The sequence below is a fragment of the Miniopterus schreibersii genome, assembly GCF_964146895.1.
Source record: "Miniopterus schreibersii genome assembly, chromosome: 5".
NCBI classification, from domain to species: domain Eukaryota; kingdom Metazoa; phylum Chordata; class Mammalia; order Chiroptera; family Miniopteridae; genus Miniopterus; species Miniopterus schreibersii.
Window position 1 is genome coordinate 89,002,514 of NC_138106.1, and position 23,384 is coordinate 89,025,897.

At 42.9% G+C, this 23,384-nt stretch overlaps 1 protein-coding gene across 6 annotated transcripts in view; it reads right to left on the bottom strand.

Annotated features, from left to right (window-relative positions):
• Positions 1-12,479: 12,479 nt before the first annotated feature.
• TRPC1 (transient receptor potential cation channel subfamily C member 1) overlaps positions 12,480-23,384 on the bottom strand; it is a 69,376-nt gene continuing 58,471 nt past the window's right edge. For all 6 annotated transcript variants that reach the window (XM_081139284.1, XM_081139282.1, XM_081139286.1 and 3 more), the window contains 4 exons: positions 17,497-17,672; positions 16,081-16,282; positions 15,594-15,788; positions 12,480-14,372 (listed from right to left, as the gene is read on the bottom strand). In XM_081139284.1, coding sequence (XP_080995410.1) covers positions 14,145-14,372; positions 15,594-15,788; positions 16,081-16,282; positions 17,497-17,672 — 801 coding nt within the window. In that variant the 3' untranslated portion in view covers positions 12,480-14,144. The remainder of the gene's footprint in view (positions 14,373-15,593; positions 15,789-16,080; positions 16,283-17,496; positions 17,673-23,384) is intronic.

Genomic DNA, 23,384 nt, shown 5'->3' on the forward strand with positions numbered 1-23,384 from the left:
CCTGGTTGTAGGGCTTCTGTTCAGCTAGATTTCAGGAGGTTCTGAAGGATGGTGGTTCTGTATTTTTGTTGTACTTTTGATGTGGTTGTGGGAGGCAGGGGGTACCGCTGTTACCTATGCAGTCACCTGGTTGTCTCTCAAGAAATATGCTTTTAAATAACTTATGATCAAAAGGAAATTATAATGGAAAATAGAAAATATTAAAAATGGAACAATAAAAATGCTAAATTAAAAAAAATTTTAATGTGTGGAATGCAGCTTAAATAACACTTTAAAATTTATAAACTTAAATGTCTGTATTATTTTAAAAAGGGTGAAAATAATTTGTGAGTAATACAAATTAGGAAGTTAGTAAAAGAACAACAGAATAAACTTTTAAAAGGTAGGAGGAAATAAGCATAAGAGCAGAAATTGAGTAAAATAGTAATCATGAATAATGGAGAAAATTAACAAAGCCAAAAATTGGTTCTCTAAAATGACTAATATAATTGACAAAACTGACAAGATTAAGCAAGAAATGAAGTGAAAAAGGACAAGATAACAATTTAGGACTGAAAAGTGGACCTACCTACAGATGTTACAGAATCTTAAAAGGCAATAAGAAGCTATTCTGAACCACTTTGTGTCAATAATTTTGAAAGCTTAAATGAAAGGCAAATTCCTAAGTGGAGCAATTTATCAACTCAGACTCAAGTAGAAATAGAATACCTAAGTAGTCCTATAACCATTAAAGAAATTTAGTAATATAAAATCTCTCTTCAAATAAAACTCCAGGCCCTGAGAGTCTGCCAAACACCTAAGGCTCAAATACTGCCAATCTAACATATACTCTTCCAGAGTATAAGTAAAGAAGTAACACTCTGCAATTTTTTTCTATGAAGTGAATATAATCTTACTAGCACAACTTTAGCAGACAATAGGATCCAGTCCAATTTCACTTATGGGCATAGTTGCAAAAGCCCTAAACAAAATATTATCAAACAAAATTCAGCAAACAAAATAGGTCATGATCAGATTGGTTTTATCCCAGAAATACGATTGATTTAACTTTAGAAAATCAATGATCATACTTCACTGCATTACTAGATTTGCAATGCCAAGTAGGGAGTGTTAGGTGCAACTAAACATTTAGACTCACACTCCAGCTGAAAGTTCGCATCCTCTCAGAAACCAGTTATCTCTTGGGAGAATTCCATACGCACAGCTTCCAGACTCCTCACAGATGACATGCCTAGTTACAAGTGGTACACACTCAGAAAGGCCCAAAGGTATGGCTCCCCTATCAGCTATTTATAGTTCAATTATAGTTCCACCCAATCCAATGCAACTTACCAATCAGGGTTCATTTTTACCATAAGCAAGTTTGCCTAGCAACATAGATGATATACTGTATTGTCAGGTTACTCGGTGAGTTAAAGGTCAACTCTTAAAAGAATGGGGAAAGGTTTTGTCAAGCCCTATTCACAGCAGACTAAAGGGGAAAAATCATTTGCTCTTCATAATGCACAAAAGCATTTGATATAATTCAACATTGATTCATGACAAAGTAAACCCCAAGCGAACTATGAATAAAAGGGAAATTCCTTAAACTGACAAGAAAACCTGCAGCAAATTTCATACTTAATGGTGAAATGTTGAAAACATTTTCTTAAGATCAGTGAAGAAAGAATACCTGAAATCAACATTTCTATTAAAAATTGTACTGCAGACTCCAGTCAATGTAATAAGGCCAGAAAAAGAAATAAATTATATTGGACAGGAAGAAATAAGATTATTATAACTCAAAGATGATATGATTTTTCAAGTTCAAAACCCAAAGTAACCTGCAGGCGATTAGAATTAATAGAGTTTCACAATTTTGTCCCCTAGATGTATGTGTATGTGTGTGTACACACACACACACACACACACACACACACACACACATCTTAGCCCAAGGACAAACTTTTGAAGTTTAATCCATTGAATAGCCTTTCTAATGAAGAGAGAGAGCGATACAGAGACACACTGAGAGAAAGGAACCTCTAGATTGTTTATAGCAAGATGGAGAAAATGGAGCTTACCTGTTAATCATATGGTTAGCTGAAACAGTTCTTTTTTTAACATAGATTTACCTCCGACATAAACCTATTGTTTTCCCTCTTGTATTACTGTAATTTAATTTAATCAGAAATTGTGGCTCTTAAAAAATGGTTATTTTGAAAGCATGTAACTAGCATATAAAATTTTTCCTCAATAATTTTGAGTTGCATATCTTAAATATTTACTTCAAACTGGGGGTAGAGGGAGCAGAAAAACACATGTGAAATGATCAAATGAAGGGAAACACTGTAATTGGCAATTCTTCAAATAACACAACATGTTCATGAATGGGGAAGTGATGCCCAAAAACTAGCAAATTAACTTGCATTTGAGAAATTCAGAGTAGCCATTATCCCTGGTACTATTAATATATACTTAGTATAATTCTGAATAGTTAGACCCAACTGATTTTTTAACAGTGGGGAATTGTAACCCACCCACCATTCTCTTGACATTGTTTCTGTCAATGCTGACTCTGACTAATATGTAGCTTGTAGATAAACAGCATGTTTGTATAAGAATCCTAGGAACTAACTTCAGAAGACACAGACTCTGACCTTCAGTCATCCCAGCTCTAGTAGAATTGCTGGCCTTCAACCATAAAACCTGGGTGAGGAAGAGCAGGATGATGCACACCAGACCATCACTTGATAGTTTGGAGGTCCTTATCAGAATGGACTGTGCTGGCCCACATGCAGAGAATTTTCAACCCCCTCCCCTTGACCTCTGTTCCTATTTCCCTCTCCCTCCATATAAAAACTCCTGCCTGCACTGAGATGCTGAAATGGGCTTTAGACAAGAGTCCCCCATCTTCTCAGGTCACCGCCACTTGAATAAACCTCTTTCCTTTTTTCACTAGCACCTGTCTCACAAGTTTGGCTTTCATGGCAGCAGTCAGCTGAACCTTGGTTTTGGTTACAGTTTTGGCAAGCCAGCCAGGAGCAAGCATGAGCCCCTCCCCCATAAGTCCCTGGACTTTAGAGGGGGTTTCCCAGGCTGCCTGTGGCTGACCAATACCATGAGAGAACTTGGAAGTCCCTAGCAACTGCTGACTGATTTTACTCAGGGTCTGTCTTTTTCTGTCTCAGTACTGGCTGCCTGCTATGCCCAGCTGGGGGAAGGAAATGGGTTGTTGGCAGGCTGAATTAAAGCTAGGGCTTTAATTCATTTTGAGTTTATTCTTGTGTGCAATGTAAGAAAGTGGTATAGTTCATTCTTTTGCATGTATCTGTCCAATTTCCCCAACACCATTTATTGAATAGACTATCTTTTGCCCATTTAATTTTTTTGCCTCCCTTGTCAAATATTAATTGACCATGAAGGCATGGGTTTATTTCTCGGCTCTCTATTCTGATCCATTGATCCATATGTCTGTTTTTATGCCAATACCATGCTGTTTTGATTACTATGAAACTATACTTGTACAGGTTTATATCAGGTAGCTTGATTCCTCCAACTTTGTTTTTCTTTCTCAAGATCGCTGTGTGGTTCCATATAAATTTTTGGAATATTTGGCTTAGGTCTGTGAAATATGCTATTGGTAACTTGATAGGAATTGCGTTGAATCTGTAGATTTCTTTGGGTAGTATGGATATTTTAATGATGTTAAGTCTTCTAATCCATGAACATGGTTCATGCTTCCACTTATTTGTATTCCCTTCAATTTCTTCAGTGTCTTATAATTTTCTTTTTTAAAAAATATATCTTTATTGACTTCAGAGAGGAAGCGAGAGGGAGAGAAAGAGTTGAAACATCAATGATGATTGATCTGCTGCCTCCCGCACACCTCCAACCGGGGACTGAACTGCGATCCCCCAGATTCCAGATTGATGTTCAACCACTGGGCAACGCCTCGCCAGGCAGTATCTTATAATTTTCTGAGTACAGGCCCTTTACGTCCTTGGTTAAATTTATTCCTAGGTGGGTTTTTTTTTTGGTTTTTGAAGCAATTGTGAATGGGATTGCTTTTTTAGTTTCCCTTTCTGAGAGTTCATTATTGATGTATAAAAATGCAACTGATTTCTGGATATTTATTTTATATCCTGCTACTTTACTGAATTCACTTATCAGTTCTAGAAGCATTTTGATGGAATCTAAAGGGTTCTCTATACACAGTGTCATGTCATCTGCAAATAATGATAGTTTTATTTCTTCCTTTCCAATTTGGATGACTTTTAGTTCTTCTTCTTTTCTGATTGCTGTGCCTAGGACTTCCAGTACTATGTTAAATAAGAGTGGTGAAAGTGGACATCTGTCTTGTTCCCAATCTTAAGGGGGATGTTGGCTGTGGGTTGGTCATATATGACTTTTATTACGTTGAGGTATGTTTCCTCTATTACCATTTTGCTGAGAGTTTTTTTTATCATGAATGCGTGCTGGATTTTATCAAAGCTTTTTCTGCATCTATTGATATGATCATATGGCTTTTATCCTTTACTTTGTTTATGTGATGCATCACGCTTATTGTTTTGCAGATATTGTACCAAACTTTGCATCCCTGGAATAAATCCCACTTGACCATGGTGTATGATCATTTTAATGTATCACTGGGTTTGGTTTGCTAATATTTTTTTAATATTTTAGCATTTATTTTTATCACTGATATTGGCCTATAATTTTCTTTCTTTGTCCTGTCTTTATCTGGTTTTGGAATTCAGATAATGCTGCCCTCATAAAGTTAGCTTGAGAGTCTTCCCTTCTCTTGAATGTTTTGGAATAGTTTGAGAGGGATAGGTTCTTTGAATGTTTGATAAAATTCACCTGTAAAGCTATCTGGTCCAGGGATTCTGTCACTGGGAGGTTTTTCTGTTTGTTTTTTTAATTACTGCTTCAATTTCACTTGTAATCTGTCTGTTCAGATTCTTTAATTCTTTCAGATTTAGTTTTGGAAGACTGTATGTTTATATGAATTTATCCATTTGGTCCAGATTGTCCAATATGTTGACATATAGTTGTTTGTATTATTTTCTTTCAATCCTTTGTATCTTTGGTGTCAGTTGTTACTTCTCCTCTTTCATTTCTGATTTTATTTAGTTGGGTCCTCTCTCTTTTTATCTTGATGAGTCTGGCTAAAGGTTTGTCGATCTTGTTTATCTTTTCAAAGAACCAGCTCTTGGTTTCATTGACCTTTTGTATTGTATTTTTAGACTGTATTTTGTTTATTTCTACTCTGATCTTTATTATTTCCTGCCTTTTATTCACTCTGGGCTTTGTTTCTTGCTCTTTTACAAGTTCCTTTAAGTGTAAAGTTACATTGTTTATTTAAGCTTTTCCTTGTTTCTTGAGAAAGGCCTGTAATGCTAAGAATTTCCCTCTAAGGACTGCTTTCCCTTTGTCCCACAGATGTTGGGTTGTTTTGTTCTCATTTGCATTTGTGTCAAGGTGTCTTTTGGCTTCTTCCTTGATATCACTGTTAACCCATTCATTGCTTAGAAACATGTTATTTAGCATCCATGTCTTTGTGTGTTTTTCAGCTTTCTTGTGATTGATTTCAAGTTTCATAGTATTATGGTCAGAGAAAATGTTTGATATGATTTCAATTTTCTTAAATTTATATGGACTTGTTTTGTGTCTAACATATTGTTTACTCTAGAAAATGTTCCATGGACACTTGAAAAAATTGTATCCTCTTATTGGATAGACTTCTTTACCATTATGTAGTGTTCTTTTTTGTCTTTTACCATAGCCTTGGTTTTAAAGTCTTTTTTTTATATGTAAGTTTTGCTACCCCAACTTTTTTTTTTTTTTTCTTCATTCCATTTGCATGAAATATCTTTTTCCATCCCTTTACTTTTAGTCTGTGTGTATCTTTCATCCTTAGGTGGGTCTCTTGAAGACAGCATATACATGGGTCTTGTTTTCTTATCCATTCAACTACCTTATGTCTTTTGATTGGAGCATTTAATACATTTACATTTAGTGATTATTGACAGGTATTTATTTATTGCCATTTTAACTATGTTCCTCTGTTTTGTTTTTTTCCTTTTCCTCCTTCTTATTCTCCTTTATGTTAAAGCAGGCCCTTTAACATTTCTGTAATTCTGTTTTGCTGGTAACAAACTCCTTTAGCTTTTTCTCATCTGGGGTGCTCTTTATTTCTCCTTCATTTTTAAATGATAGCCTAGCTGGGTAGAGTAGTCTTTGTTGTAGGTCCTTGTTTTTCATCACTTTAAATATTTCATGCCACTCCCTTCTGGCCTGAAATGTGTCTGTTGAGAAATCAGCTGGAAGTCTTATAGGAGCTCCCTTATAGCTAACTGACCACCTTTCTCTTGTGGCTTTTAAGATTCTCTGTTTTTAAATTTTGCCATTTTAATTATAATGTGTCATGGTGTGGGCCTTTTTGGGTACATGTTGTTTGCCACTCTCTGCACTTCCTGGATGTGTATGTCTTTTTCCTTCACTGGATTAGGGACGTTTTAGACATTTCTTCAAATAGATTCTCAATTACTCGCTCTCTCTCTTCTCCTTCTGGTACCACATATGACAAGAATATTGTTATGCTTCATGTTGTCCTAAAGGTCCCATAAATTTCCCTGTTTAAAATTCTTATTTCTTTTTGCTGCTCTGATTGTGTGTTCTTCCTACCTTTTCTACAAAATCACTGATTTGATCCTTTGCTATTGAGCCTGCTGTTTCTTTTTTCCAGTGTGTTCTTTATTTCAGATATGGCATTCTTCATTTATGACTGGTCCTTTTTTATGGTTTCTATGTCCTTTTTCATGTTATTAAGGATCCTTATAAGCATTACTCTGAACTCTATATCTGATAAATTGCTTACCTCCATTTTATTTAGCTCTTCTTCTTGAGAATTATCTTGTTCTTTCATTTGGAACCTGGTTATTTGTCTCCCCATTTTGGCTGCCTATTTGTGTTTGTTTCTATTTATTATGTATATCTGCTATGACTCCCAGTCTTGGTAGGGTGGCCATGAGATCTAGTCACACAGTCTATCTGATTGCCTGAGTTGGAGTCTATAAATGTTCCTTGTTTACATTATGTGGGCCCTCCTTTTGCACTTGAATCTTTATTGCTATTGGTCCTTTCATGGCTGGGATCCATTCTCAGTCTGGCTGACAGTAGGCTCAACCCCCAAGACACTTAATGAGCCTCTGGCTATAGTCCTCAGCAGGGTGTAAGCTCCACAGAGTGGAGCAAGAGGGATTCCAGCAAATGGGGCTATTGCTTTCCCCCAAGCTACTGCTGCATGGATGGGAAAGCTCTGCTTGAGAAAGATGGCTTCTGCAGTATGGGGAAATGACTCAGCTCAGGGATCCTGCTGACTGACCTCTCAGCTCTCTTCCAGAGCCACCAACCACATACTCCCCTCACACAGCTCTAATCCACTCTGCCTTCCCTCCTCCAGAACCTTGGATGAGTGGCTGTGAATGAAATTTTGTGTGTTGGCCCTTTAAGAGTGTGCTAGTATATCTAGCAGTCTTTCCCTTGCTGACAGAAACCTTGTTACTTTTCACAACCAGATGTCAGGTGGGTGCCTTTCCTGTTTCTACTGCTTTGGGCTCCGAAGCCTGGCTTGGTATTTAGACCCCACACTTCTCAGGGGTAGCCCCCTGCAGCTGACATATTCCTCTGATACTTCATCTGCTGCCCATGAGTGCCTGGCCAGCTTTCTCATGCCTCTGCACCTCCTACCAGTCTTGATGTGGCCTCCTCTATAAGTCCTTGGTTATAAGGCTTCTCTTCAGCCTGTCTTCAGTTGGTTATTCAAGATGATTTTTCTATACTTTCGTTGTAATTCCAGTTTGGTCCTGGAAGCAGGTGAGTGTAGCTTTCACCTAATCCACTGCCATCTTGCATCTCCTTCTGACTTATTCTAAAATATGAATTTCTGAAAATAAATTATCAGGTCATACTTTAAAAATATATACAAATTTATAAAACTCTAAGAAACAACTGAATTCATAGAAATACTGGCAAAAATCAGAATGAACAAGAATTAATTACGGGACTGAATAAATTGAAGATTATTATTCTTATGACTGTTCAAAATATTGCTGATTTTTAAAAAATCTTGTTTATTTTCTTAGAGCAGTTTGATAAATTGTACCTTGATAAGCAATATTAAATCATTTATTTTTTTCTCCCTACTTGATCCCTGCAGAATTTAAAAACTCTTAATGAGTATCATTATTTTCATGGCAATATGTTTGTTTGCATGAACCCAGTAGGAGTGTGATTTCTTCATCACACAGACACTGAGAAGTGACATGGGGCTCAGTCTGTCCTCATGGGTTCCAGCTTGTCCTTGTTTCCTCCACTTTACATGGATCGTCCCTTCCCAACTGCCTACCCTGTGAACTCCAAGTTCCAGCACTAGATGCAAAAACAACCTCACGGAGAATGTTTAACTGATTCCAATTGTGTAATGTGAATCCCTGTAAACCAATCACTACATAAACACACATGGTGTTGTTAATGCCCTAGCTGTTCTTTCTCTGATTGCTCTGATGATACAATTCCCTTTTCTTACCTGGGTAGATGTACAATATGTTAATTCATTTACTAGTTGCTGGACATTTCACTGTTCTTGGTTTGGGATGACATTCACATACAGGTCTGTGTGTGAACATATTTCAAAATATGGTATGTATAAAAATAACAATAGCTAAAAATATTAAATGTGGATTTTTCTGTCCAACCAAACAGCTGATTGGAGATGAGAGCCAATCAGGGCTGCACTGGAAATTTACATTGGGTAAAGATTAGACATCGTGTTAGGCAGGTGTTCTTTTTCCCCCATATAGTTACTTTCTATTGAATTTGTTACTGTTACAGAGTTCTTGCACTGCCAAACCACGCCTGAGAATTCAAAGACAGAAATAGTACAATGGACAGCCTCTCACCCATCACACCATATATTAAAACTTGATTCAGGTGCATTTTGTTAATTTCACAATCTTTTAAAAAGTTATGAGTTGGTTTTAAATCCCCTGCAGGTTTCGAGTACAGTGTGCCATTAAATAAGTCCCACATGCGCATTCCAGTTCATTCTTCAATAACATAACCCTCAACAACATTTTCCTGGAAAAAAATGCATACTTTTCAGGGAAAATATGTGGCTCAGGGTCCAAGAGATTCGTTAAGATTTTTGGTTCCCAAATGAAGTCTTCAGTTTAATCAAGAATCCCTTGTTTCTCTCTTAATCATCCGACCCCTCCTTGGCTTGCTCAGCTACTTACCAAAACACACCAGAAGGCAGGCATCCTGCATGGCGCCTCTAAGACACCCACACTACTGCCCAGAAATGGTTGGCAGGTCCTGTCAGGAGATCCTGTAAGACGCCCCCCCCCCCCAAGTATGATTCCTGCATTGACCCTTTTATCAAGGCTAAGCTCCCACAGCCCTAGCTGGTTTGGCTCAGTGGTAGAGAGTTGGCCATGGACTCAAGGGTCTTAGTCGATTCCAGCCAAGGGCATGTACCTCAGTTTCAGGCTCAGTCCCTGGCCCCTGTCCGGGCATGTTCAGGAGGCCACCACCATCCACGTGTCTCTCTCGCATCAGTGGGAACCCCCCCCCCCAAAGCGTGGGGAAGATATGCTCGGGTAGGAGTAAAGAAAAGACTGAGCTCCCACAGAAACAGGCTCCCGCATCAGGGTAGTTTTTCTCACCCTGCCAGGGGCAAGTCTGCAAGTCCCGCCACGTGGCAAAGGGATTTATTACAGAGAAACACACTTTGCATTACGTGGTCACACAGCACTTTGAAACATTTCTATTGAACCAAAGATATAAAACTAGGAAATTACCAAACTATCTCATTAGATAGAAACTTTCCAGGCATCCTGGGTATTTTTCTGAAATCCCTTCTAAGGACTAAGATGACAGAGTTGAAGCTGTGATCGCTGGAAACAGAAGCTCCGTCGCCCGCCTCTCCCGACGGTAGGTGAACAGCATGGAGGCTCACCCGGAGGCCGGGCCCGCTGCCCGGGCGGCCGCTGAATCTGCAGAACGCCCAGGAGTGTAAAGGCCTGGGCGCAGGGGCACCGGGAACGGCCAAAGGGCCTGGAGCCCCACGGAGCCCGCGGGGCGCGGGCGGAGGTGCTGCGGTCGCGCTGTTTGCGGGGGGCGCCGGCGCCCGGCCCGCAGCAGCTTCGCCGTCGGGCCCGGGCGCGTGCAAGGCTGCGGCTCACCCTCGGGACCGGCGGCTTCCCGGGCATTTCACGCATCTGGCGCACGTTTCAGGTCGCCGCCCCGAGCGCGATGCTCCGTCACGGAGCTTCCAGGTCAAAGCGGAAAAGGCCTTTATGCGGCGCGCGGAGACTGCGCCACCCGCACGGCGTCTCCTAGGGGTCCCCGCCCCCGCCCCCGCGGGCCCGGCCTTCGCCGCGGGGTGGTCGCCGCAGGCCGCGGGGCGCTGCGGGGGGAGCCCCGGCCCCGCGCCCGCCCGGGCGCCCCTGCCCCGGGCGTCCTGCCCCGCTCAGCGCTCCGCCCGCGGGCCCGGGACGCGCCGGTCGAGGCCGCTTAAACCCCCGCCTTCGGCCCCCGCCCGGGCCCGGGCCGACCGCAGGGCTTCGGGAGGGATCCGGCGGCGCGGCCGCAGCACGCGGCGCCTCCAGGAGCCGCCCCGCCGGCCGCCCGGGGAGCTCGGCCCCGGCCCGAGGCGCTGGAACGGCCGCCGCTGCCTCCGCGCGCCGTGGTTCGGGATCGGGCTGGAGGAGCGCGGCCCCGCCGTCCACGCGCCACAGCCGCGAGCCCCGAACCCGGCGCGCGCGGAGCCGCCGGGACGCGCTCCGGCGGCGCAAAGGGCCTGTGGCCACCGGCGGGCCCGCGGCGCCTCCCTGCCTCAGGGTCGCGGAGACGGTTCCTGGTCCCGGGAGCGGCTGCTCCTGACGTTCCCGCGGAGCGCACCTGACGCTGAGGGCGCGCTGTTTGTTTTTAAATATCTTTACTGGCTTCGGGGGACAGAAACGCGGGGGTGAGTCGCCGACGGGCCGCGCCCCGCCCGCCCGCTGGGATCAGCCCCGCGCCCCGCGCCCCCGCCGCCTCGGCCCCCGCGCGCCGCTCTGCGCCATCTCCCTCCTTCATTTTTCACTGAAGGTTTTTGGAGACGGAGCGAGAGCCGTCAGGAGACCCGCCAGCCCCCGGCCTGGGCCCCGCGGGACCGCCCCCGCGACCTCTCGCGCCCGGGACACGCTCCCACCCGGGGAGGCCCGTCCCGTCCCTCCGGCGGGGACGCGCCCCGGCTCCGCCCCCCCCGCCCCCCCGGGGCCGCGGCCGGCGGGCTCCGGCTCGGGGCTGGACGGGCTCGGGCTCCTGGGAGCGGGATCGCGCCGAGCCGCCGAGGCTGCCGCTGCTGCGGGGACGGTGCGGGATCCCTCCCACCGCAGCCTGGGGGAGAAGGGCCGCGCGGGAGCTGGACAGGCGGTCACGGCGGGTGGGGACGTTGCCGACAGACGGCCCCCGACCGGGCAGCGCGCGGACGGCGCTGGAGGGCGCGCGGCGTGGCAGCGAGGCGGGGGCGCGAGCGGGCGAGACCGTCTCGGGCCGAGCTCCGCGTCGCCGCCCGCACCGTCCGAGGCCCACCCGAGCCGAGTCCGCTCGGGCCGAGCGCTCCGCGGGCCACCTCCGCGGGCCACCTTCAGAAACGAGGAGGCAGGACGGGGGGCGGGAGAGGCACAGCTGCGGGGCGGGCGGCCCGAGGCGGCCCCATGGGGACCAGCTGTGTGGCCGCCACAGGTCCCTTCGCAGCAGCGCCTCCCAGGGGCGGACGGCCGGCTCGCAGGGCCGGGGGAGCGGGGCCGCCTCCGGGGCGGGGCCGCGGGGCGAGGCTGGGGCGAGGCCGGGGGAGCGGGGCCGCCTCCCGGGGCGGGGCCGCGGGGCGAGGCTGGGGCGAGGCCGGGGGAGCGGGGCCGCCTCCGGGGCGGGGCCGCGGGGCGAGGCTGGGGCGAGGCCGGGGGAGCGGGGCCGCCTCCGGGGCCGGGGCCGCGGGGCCGAGCCGCCGGCGCGCGACTGAGGCGCTCGTCCTGGCCGCGGCCCTTTTCCTGACTGATCTTAAAGGCATTAAAATATTTCTTGCAGGAGTTTGTTGCCCTGCGTGACCCCTGTATGCATTTGTGCGTTGCAACTTATTACTGTCAGAGATCTGTGGACAGTTTATTTTCATATTGAATCATGTTACTTTTGTAATTCAAGCACGGAGCTGGGTTAAGTCAGTTATTCCCTTTTAATACAATGTAACAGTAGAGTTTTAAAAAGTTACATGTATTTGCCACTGGAGGTAGGGAGGGGAACAGAGGGGTCTGAGGTTGATGTTTCCCATTTAGATCTTTCTTACCATGATTTAAAAAACAAAACAAAACTAGTTGCATACTTTAAAAGAGTGAATTTGATGACAGGAATTATCTCTCAAAAAAAGTAAATAATACAATGGACAGACTCAATTTAAAATCCAATGTCAAGTTTTATTCACCTTTCTTCTGACAATATGCTGTTATTCAAAATATACCTCATAAGTAATCCATGCACGCAGTAGGCACCCATACATATTTTTATTTCATAATTAGGTATTTTTTAGAATGACTAAAAATCCTGATGTAAAATCCCAACTGGGGAAGTGCATAATCCCATTGTAGACAAAATATATAACTTTACAATAAACATTTTTATAAGAATTTGCCCCAAAGGGGGAACACTTACAATTTGGGAACTAAAAACCAGAAAATCAAAAGCAAGATGACACCCAAGACTAGTGTGTTCAATGTCCCTGGATAGTTGTGCTTCCAAGCTAGTACCCCGTGGCCTTAAGACCCCATGACATTCAGTGACGAAGGCAATTATATTCCTAATAGCCTCTTAACTGGAAATGTTGCAAGAATATATATAAGCAATAGCCTGTGGAAAAATTTAACTACATCCTTTGCATGAACATAGGAAAAAATTTTTAATATATACTTTGTTCTCTAATTTAAAAAATCAATACTTTTCATCTTAAGCAGCAAGAATGATCCACAGGCCAGCAGAAAGCACTTTTGCGGAAGCTGCGTAAAGTTCTGTGGAAAATACTTTGGGAGCAAAGCTCAAGAACCTTAGTTCAAATGTAAAACAGATCCTTGCATTAAGGGGTCTTCCAATGTTTACAAAAATAAAACAGGCTGTGACCACACAGGATACAGAAATACCTTCTAAATCCTTATTTCGGGTTAGCTTTATAACTATGAACATTCGTTCCAACCTGGAAAAGAATTACAGCACTTTTATAATAAGGAAAAATTGAAACCACTCAGTGCCTAACCTTACAGAAGTACCTGTGCAAACCTGTACACATACAGAAGTACCCTATAGCTACAAATAAAAAGTCTACTAACTATAGTTTTCAAAAAAGATATGATTCTATAAAAATTAACGTGTGGACTGTATCAATACATGGAAATGTATATATAAAATACTATTACGTGAAAAAAGCAAAATTAAAAATATAGTGATTACAAACCATGTAAAAATAATATATATTACAATAACAAAACTGAAGTGAATTTAAATGTATAGAGACATAAATAGATTCAAATATTCATTAAGGTTGTTTCTTTGTTACTTAGGATTATAATAAAATAAAAAATAGACTATTGTTTTACATGAAACTATACTCCTAAACAATAAACACTATATTATATGTGAAGTCCTAAAACAGAGATTTTATAAACTGTGACTTCAACATTTCAAGTTATTCCATGGACAGAGATCAGCCCACATTTACTGGTCTTCATTTATAGAACTTTCTGGCAATGAGTACAATTATAACTACTCTTCTTAACATAAAAAGAAAAAACTTTAGAGCATTATTCCAATAAGAAAACCAAGCAGCATACTCACAAAACCTATCTACTTAATCTATTTTGCTTTGCAAAAAGCTACCAACAGAGGGTTTTAAAAAACTAATTAATTCTATATACATATTTTACATAACACATTTATGCTACAAATATTTTAAAGAATGGCTTTTACATAATTCCTTATTTCAATATATATCTTATTGATTTAATTGCGAGTTATGCAAATATAGTCTTTCAGATTACTGAAAATTATCCTCTATATGACTTAAAAAATGGTTAATTTCTTGGATAAAGCACAGCATATTTAGAAGTCCGAAAGCCAAGCAAATCCCTGATTTCATTTCGGAACTCGGCCAGGTCCTGGCGCAGCTCGTTCAGATTCTCCACAGTGGCCTGGTCCGAGCTCTGCATCCTCTGGCGCGTGGACGTCAGGTAGCGGTGCGCCAGGCAGCACATCACTTTCTGGTAGTTCTCATCTCGCTTCTGTTTCAAGTCCCTCCACTCCTTCAAAACAAGCCACGATACGGTACCAACAATGGGAACAGGCGATATTTAAACGAGGTGGGTTTTTAAAAAATATTCACAGATACAAACACATACCTTCTAATGCTTTATTAAACTACACTTTCGCCACTCTATAAAACAACCCTCAACACTTGTTTAAAACAAATACAGCCTGCATATTTGTTTCATTCATTCACCTGTGTGCTTATTTTGATTCAAAAATAGTCACAGGCATCCTCAGTTTATAGGAGAAATCAGCAAACTATGACCCACACACAGGTCAGATTGACCCACCTCCTGGTTTTAGTGGCCTGTCGACTAAGAATGATGTTACAGATGAACATCTGTTATTAATGACAGAGAACAGCAATTTCTTTAAGTATTGATTTTTTTTAGAGAGAAAGGGGGAGGGAAGAGGGGAGGGGGGAGAGAGAGAGAGAAAGGAGAGAGAGAGAGAGACACTGACTTGTCGTTCCGCTCACTTAAGTACTCACTGGCTGATTCTTATATGTGCCCTGACTGGGGATCGAACCCATAACCTTGGCGTATTGTGATGGTGCTCTAACCAATTGAGTGACCCAGCTAGGGAGGGAACAGTAATTTTGAACCCCAATTAAAATTAAACAAAATGTTATCCCCCCTAAAGTGGAATTCCATTCTTTTCATTAATAGATCTGTATTATAAAAACTATTACTCAATTACTGTTACATTTTTTTATTTCATAATTAAAAATTTAGTGGAAATATATGTTCTTTCTTATTATATTACTACTCATATAAATCTCTGGTTTTTGTCTCAGCCTGTAAAGTCTAAATTATTTACTATCTGTCCCTCTACAGAAAAAGTTTGCCAACTTCTGGTTTATAGCAACATGTACTGAATTATTCATGTACTGAGTAACTTTCAAGAAGAACCAGAAAGATATGAGCTGATTCCAGTCAATCAGCATCTATGCTCACAGAATAGGGATTCTGAATACAAGTATTTTCCATGTTTTAAAACTGAGACGAAATTTCATGAAAAAATTGTAGCTCTATCTCTCGTTCTCAAAAGCACTTACTGAATCCTTACTTTATGTCGTATCTATGCCGTGCACTAGGGGTACAGGAGGGGAAAACTCAGACAGTCCCAGGCCTTAAGAAGCCTGCATATTTATGCCTTTGGAAACATCTGCGATCAGGAATTATGAGAATTTCTATGTTGCAAGTCCAGTCTCTTACCTTTAAACTGTTCTGCCGTTTAACCTTGCCTTTTGATGTATGCGAGCAAATCCATTTGCTAAGGCTGCTGATCATATAGCAGATAGTCTTCGGTGAAGGAATGATGTTAAAAGGTGGGGGTAACGTACACTTGTCATCGAAGTAGCTAAGCCACAACTTTGCGCGGGCAAACTTCCACTCTTTGTCTTCATGATTCTATAAGACAAACGGAAAAGCAGAAAAGGACATGAGCGTGTGCACACGCATGCACACAGACACACTCAGACATGGGCGTGGGGAAAAGAGGGATCATTTTAAACTGTCCATGTTTCCACATCTGGTAGGTAAATATCTGGTTCAAGACTGGCTGTTAATATACATTACTTGCATTTGAAATCTAATTTTAAAATGATAATTCTTAATTCTTCCACTATTTGGTTGCCTTATCCGGTGCGTACACTGGTGTGCTCTGAAGGGAACGTAAGTGAGTGAAAGAATGAGTACTTACTGCTATCAACTGGAAGCTTTTGTGGAGCATGGCAACCAGCAGCTTGGTGAGCACAATCACAACCACCACGTTGTACGTCCCAACGATAACCGCGCCAACAAAGGACTGCAGTTCCTCTCCGTAGCTAAATCTTGTGACAAAGATTGCCACATGCGCTAAGGAGAAAATATACCAGAACAAAGCAAAGCAAGTGCCAATGAACCTGTAAAGACGATTACATTTTTGTTTAAAAGAAAATTAAAGAAATTCGTTAGCAAAAATGAAGAATTCATTTATATCAACATTATGTAAAGAAAACATTGATAATCCAAGAATAATACTTTATAAAATAAATGAGGAGAACCCAATAGCACAGATATGCCTTATTTTAAACAAAGAAATAGACTCAAAAGGGAGAGAAATTATTCTTATATCCTTTCTGTCCATTCCTAACACAGCAACGCCTATGGTCCTATTAAGGCCTAATCAGACGTGTCACTCCTCTGCTCAGAAGTATCAGACAGCTGTCCCAGCGCCCGAAGTCCTTCAGGGGCTCTCGGGGTCCTCCATGGGCCCTCACCTTTCTGACCCCATCTCCCGGGCGCTTGGCGCTCCCGGGGCCTTGCCCTCTGCCCACGCCCTCGGGCCCTCCCGTGTGACACCTCTGCTGAGCGTCTCCACGGGCCTCCCCGGCCTCCTGAGACTGCACCCTCCCACACAAGCCCCCGCCACGCTCCCGTCACCCTCTCGCTGGGACAGGCTGCGTCTCTCATCCTTTGTCGCCTGGATGCCTCAGGGGAACAGAGGCCCCAGGAGGCAGCTCTGCTCCCTGGCGCTTCACTCCCTGGCATTTAGACGCATTCGCAGCAGGTGTCGGGTGCGTGCTTCTGACTCCCTCACTCTCATTTCCTAAGGACTCCAGGGCACCTGAGGAAGGGCTGGCGGAAACCAGGAGCATGGCCAGGGTGCCATCCCCGCCCCTGCTCTCTAGCTTAAGAATGAGGGCGACATCTGTCTGCCTCCCAGCTGGTGGTTCAAGTCCTCACCGAACATAATTAGAGGATGTCTGTATCATGATAACAGTAAACTAGAGAAAAGTCATCCTTAAAGCTCTAATAACTGTCCATTCTAACAACCTAACAAGTGTTGCAAATGTGAGAGTCTGGTTGTCACAGTGACTGGGAAGCAGAGCTGTAACCATCCCGCACTGTACACGCCCGACGGGGAACTGCACTGTCCCCGGGGCTGGCAGCGCGCCCAGTGCCGAGGTCCCCGTTCAGATGCAGGAGGGGAGCCAGTGGCCTAAGGGGGGCCCACTAATTACAGTCTTTCTTATTAAAAAGGAATTCCTTAGAGGAAATTTGAAGTTCTCGTTCTGTAGATACTAATTCATACATAGCACGATGGAATTTCTACTAACAATTTTCAGACACTCACGAGTGGAAGGTGTCGTTGCTCTGCTGCTCACAGAAGATGCCCACGCAGTCTTTCTGTTCCTTTGGGGTGTAGCCTTTATCATACAGCTGTGTCAGCCCAATTGTGAACGAAAACAAAACAAGAAGGAACATCCCCAGAAATTTCCCAAAATCTTGAAGCATCTGTCCCATTGAAATCTGTGGAATATATTACATAGGTGTTCATAAAACTTATCAGGAAAACAAAATATTAAATAGTAAGTGACCAGGAAGACAAACATATAAGCCACAACTACTGCTTCTGTTCCATCTGGTTGAGATAGGTTAGCTCTTTTCAAACAAAACTCCAGCCACCTAACAAAAAGCCATTCTAATCAGGCCACATCTGCCAGGGATTTTACTGCTATGAAGGGAGAGGCAGGAACATGGAGATCTAAGAAGGAGCCTAGTTTGCAAGGAATAAGAGGAACATTCCTTGCTCAAATCTAAAGGGAAATAAGTGCTTATTTTTATAGCTTCTTAAATTTTGCAAATATATAATCAATATGACATAAAGTATTTTACTTAATTTTGGCAGCCAATTCTAAACCAATTCCCCAAGGACAGCAGCTCTTTCTCCAGGACTAATCTCTTTTGCTGAGATAATTGATTTTCTTTCATTTTGGGTCCACTGTAAGAAAATACTAGTGTGAAAGCCAAATGGGAGGGTCTAGTATTAACATGAGTATCTTCTGTAATGTAGGCTTAATCCAGGCCTAACGTCATTTTTCTTCAATACTTCTTCAAAACCTGGGGAATTAGTACCTTTCACAAATTTATGGTGTTTAAATTGGCATACAAATTTGGAGAATAATTTGATATTACTTCTTTTGACTCAGCAATTCTCTCCCTACAAAGTCAGCCACTAGGTAGGAAATGCACAGAGGTGAATGTATCTACAAGGATTTCCACTGCAGCACTGCTAGACGCAGCAAGAAAACGAGGACATCCTACCTGTTAAACAACAATGGCCAAACAGAATGGACAGCTAGCTGTATGTGCTGGCATAGAAAGGTATCCGGGAAATATCAAATCAAAAAGTCAGGGTATATAATAGTATTATAACAGCTCCCATTTCTATTTTTTAAAGGGTATGTCAGATATATATTTTCGGATAGATATGGTATCATATGCACAGGGAATCTCTGGAAGCTTACAGAGAAACTGTCAATAATGCTCATCTATAGAAGGCAGGGCTAGGAATGGAAGGCAGACTTTCTCACTCTGAATTTTTTTTACTATATGCATTTATTACTTTTAAAGTACAAAAAGGAGTGTTTCAAAATAATCCTTCCTCAAATTTAACCAGGTCAAATTTATATAATTAAATCCAGCTTCAAATAAAGTCCTTAATTGCCTCAAGGCTTCCAAAATAACATAACACCAGTGATATAAAATGGTAAGAGCAGGCAAGTAGCCAAGCCCTCCTGCACACTGAAGTGAGCCAGCCAGCTAAGCGTGAGAGGTATGCTACGATGTCAGGCACCCCACGAGCTAGTGACTTGGCTCTGTAGCTGACAGAGGTCCAATATACTTGACTTGAGCATGTGACTGGACCCTGTGGCACTTTTCAAAATCGTACACTTACCTCACTTGCCAGATCCTGACAAAAGAAACAGGAGTTTTTAGAATTGGAAAGCTCAGAATGTGGGGGTCATCTTGGAAAAGAAATCATTTACTCAGAGCATGCATGCATAGAAGAAAGCCACACCCTACTGTAGAGAACTTAGTAAGTTATAACAGCCAGTAATTTAAGTCAGTCCAACAGTTACTGTGTTTCTATTTTTTAAAAATGTCTGTAAGTTAATCATAATATATGCTTAAATATTATGATTTAGTTCAGCAAATGATTTTTTAAAAATTATCTTTATTGAGGCATAATTTGCATAGAATAAAATGTACCCATCTTAACAGTATAGTTTGAAGAGTTTTGCAAATGTATAAACTTGTTTCTCATCACCACCGTAATCATGATACAGAACATCTGCATTCCTCCAAAAAGTTCCTTGATGCCTTTTTGCATTTAGTATTTTCCCCACCCTTGTTCCAGTCAACCACTGATTATATGCATGTGATTGTCTAGTATAGACGAGTCTCAGCGCTGAAGGATTTGGAAGTACAGATAGAATTAATATGATGTTGCAAAGCAAATCTCAGACAGAAGGCCATCTGCTGTCTGTAGAGTGTGACTGGCTCTCCTGGCTGCAGGCTCCTTGCTCCATCACACACCAAGTCTGCCTCTAGCCAGAAATGGGGGAAAACAGAGAGCAGGAGGCAGAAAACCTGGGCCTGCTGTCCAGCCTGTTAATTTTCATATTTCTTAAGTAAAACTGCTAATAAGTTAAATAAACATTCCTTCTCAGAGTAAAATAAATGTACTGTTTTTAGTGTTTGCCTTTCTCATGAATGGTTCACGTGCTACTCAAGCTGATGTCTCCTCTGTGAGGCCCACTGTGGTTGCTTCTGGTTGTTCATATTATACAAGAACTGCTATCATGCTTTCGTAGAGCAAGTCAGGAAGTTTGTGGTTTTCTTATTAAATACTGCTCATCTTGATATTAAAGTTGAATTGCTCTTTAAAACTTAGTAATGTTACATTAAAGCTTCTACTTTGGGACTAAATTTTTAAAATTGAAATGATAACATCAGACATGGTCACTCTGAAAAGCCTATTTATGTTTAGTGTCTACATTTTCTTTGAAGGCAGTACTTTCTATAGTTATTTAAAGCAGTTCCTGTGTTCTAGCCTATGAAGCAGGATTTACTGTAGTGGAGCTTTGGTGTTCACCAAGTGCGCCCCTTGAGCGTGTCGCTCGTGCATGTGGTGGGGTTGTAGCCTGGTGTGGTCTGAAACTGACCACCAGTGCGCTGGCTCTGGGGTTTCCCAGGAGGCACAAAGTCAGCTACTGCCTGTGCCCTGCCTGGGGCCACCCATCATCAGCTACAGAGCGATCTGCAGATGGCTGCTACTTGTGCTGGGCTTGGAGGAGCCCAGGAGAGGCCAACCTGTGAGCCAATGCTGGAGGCTGCTAGTGCTGGGCCTGGGGCCCCCCTTATTGAGAGTTATGGGGCACACTGAGGCCAGCTGCTGCTTGTTTTAGGAGAGCCTGAAGCCTGAGCTAGGACAGGCCATTTATATGGAAAAGTCACTGCAAACAGCTTTGGTGGGGCTGCAAATTGGGTGGAGTGGGGGGTCTCAAGGAGTCACCAGGGCAGGGTGAACAGTGTGAACTAGGTTGATGGAGACTCCGATGTGGCGACTGCCTATCAGCAGTGCGGTGGGGAAGTCTCAGCAAAGGAACAATGACCTCTGCCAGCACTGTGGTCTGGGAGAGAGCTGCCCACCCAGTTCTTGCCCTGATGCCCAACTATTTAGTTCCCCCTCTATGTCCCTGGATCCTTTCAAGCTGCTGCCCCAGCACTGGAGCTTAGAGAGCGTGAGTTCAAGTAAGTCCATGCGCCAGCCCTTTAAGGGACTGGGACTCCAGCAGCCTCTGTCTCACTCAGCCATAATCCCCACTGGTTTTTATAGCCTGAAGTTACAGGGACTTCTCTTCCTGGCACTGGAACCCTGTGCTGAAAGGTCTGGTGTGGGGCTGGGACCCCTTGCTCCTCAGAGTGGAATCTCTGCAGCTGAGATTTTACTCCCAATTAAAGAAACACCCCACATGGGTGTCGGTTCTGCGCCTTGGCCCCTCCTACCAGTTTCAGCGTAGCTGCTTCTTTAATTCCCTAGTTGTAGGGCTTCTGTTCAGCCAGACTTCAGGCGGTTCTGAATGATGGTAGTACTGTGGTTTAGTTGTAATTTTGATGTGGTTGTGGGGGGAGGCAAGTACTGCATTTACCTACTCCGCCATCCTGACTGGAATCAGTATGTTATTATTTTTTACTGGATTATCTATTTATATTTCCTAAAACTGTTGACTCAGGTCTTCTTGACTTAGCCTCTTCCCAGAAGAGCTACAGATGTGTGCACAAGGCTGCATTTGGCAGTTCCGCTGCTGTGCTCTTGTCTCTCCCAGCAGGATAGTTTGTGGGCTCCTGCTAGCCATAGCTAGCTAACAGAGAGTTCAGAATTTTGGTTATAAGGATGTTTAAGCAAATGGTTAGGGAAATAACTGAGAAAATCGATAACATAAGGAAGTACCAATTTGAAATGAAGGCTACAGGAACTGAAATGAAGAATAACTGACAGGGAATCAACAGTAGAGTAGAGGACGCTGAGAATCAAATCAGCAATTTGGAACATGAGGAAGCAAAAAACACCCAGTCAGAACAGGAAAAAGAAAAAAGAATCCAAAAATATAAAGATAGTGTAAGGAGCCTCTGGGACAACTTCAAGAGGCCCAACATTCATATTATTGGGATGCCAGAAGGGGAAGAAAGAGAGCAAGAAATTGAAAACCTATTTGAAGAAATAATGATACAAAACTTCCCCTACCTGGGGAAAGAAATAGACTTACAAGTCCAAGAAGCACAGAGAGTCCCAAACAAGAGGAAGCCAAAGAGGCCCAACACCAAGACACATCATAATTAAAATGCCAAAGGTTAAAGACAAAGAGAGAATCCTAAAAGTAGCAAGAGAAAAGCAGTTAGTTACCTACAAGGGGGCACCCATACGACTGTCAGCTGATTTCTCAACAGAAACTTTTCAGGCCAGAAGGGAGTGGCCAAAAATATTCAAAGTAATAAAAAAACAAGAACCTACAACCAAGATGACTACCCAGCAAGGCTATCATTTAGCACTGAAGGCCAGATAAAGAGCTTCCCAGGCAAGAAAAAGCTAAAGGAGTTCGTCACCACCAAACCAGTATTACATGAAATGTTAAAGGGCCTTCATTAAGGAGAAGAAGAAGAAAAAGATAAAAGGGAAGGGGGAGCGGGGAGAGATTAACCAAAGAACTTTTATGCATATATGCATTACCCATGGATACAGACAACAGAGTGGTGAAGACCTGGGGTGGGGTGGGATTGGGTGGAGGGGGCAATGGGGAAAAAAAGGGGGGGGGGTGAAACATCTATAATATTCTCAACAATAAAGATTTAAAAAAAGAAATAATAATATACTTTCTCCTTTTTAATTCTTTGTAGAAATTTATAAAGAAATTTCTAGCATGCAAACTTAGTGATACCATTAGTTTTTAGCCAGAAAAATCAATGTGCATGTAAAAATACTGTTGACTCTTGAATAAAACATTCATAAAAGATATTAGTGGCAAAATTAAATTAAAATAAGAGATGGTCTAAACCAGTGTTTCACATACTATGTTTTGGGGGAAAACAGAGACCTAAGCACATTTCATAAAATATGGGTTTGGCTTTAAACAAATTTAAGTAATGATAGTTTGAACAATGTTAACAAGTTTCTGTACTTCTTTCTCACAGGCTTTAATGTGATAATGAACTGTGAATTCACCAAAGAAGTATATGGAATGCAGTGTGTCCCAAACTTATTTCACACTGTTATAGGACAATGAAAAGTAAGGAAAATTCCTAGACAAGTGGAATATGGAAACCAAGGCAGAAAAATTAAACAAAGCCAGAAAGCTTTGCAGGCCACATGTAGCAGGACCTTATCATGAGAACAAAGGGTTAAAACCTCTCCTTCTCACAAAACAATGCAGGAGAGGAGGGGGAAAGAAAGGGAGAGAGGAGGAGGAATCCTAATTCAACTTCTCACTAACCAGAGACTACTTAGTGCAAATCACACTGGAGCTGTTAGAACATCAGGGAGGAGGGAGAAGGAGGGGTGCAGTCTTATCTCATCCCCCTGTTTAAACAGAAAAGCCAGCTGTCTCAGGATTTAATGTCAGGTGCTTCTCATAAGTTGTGGAAAAGCCATAACAAAGAAAAGGGGAGACCTTCAGCGTT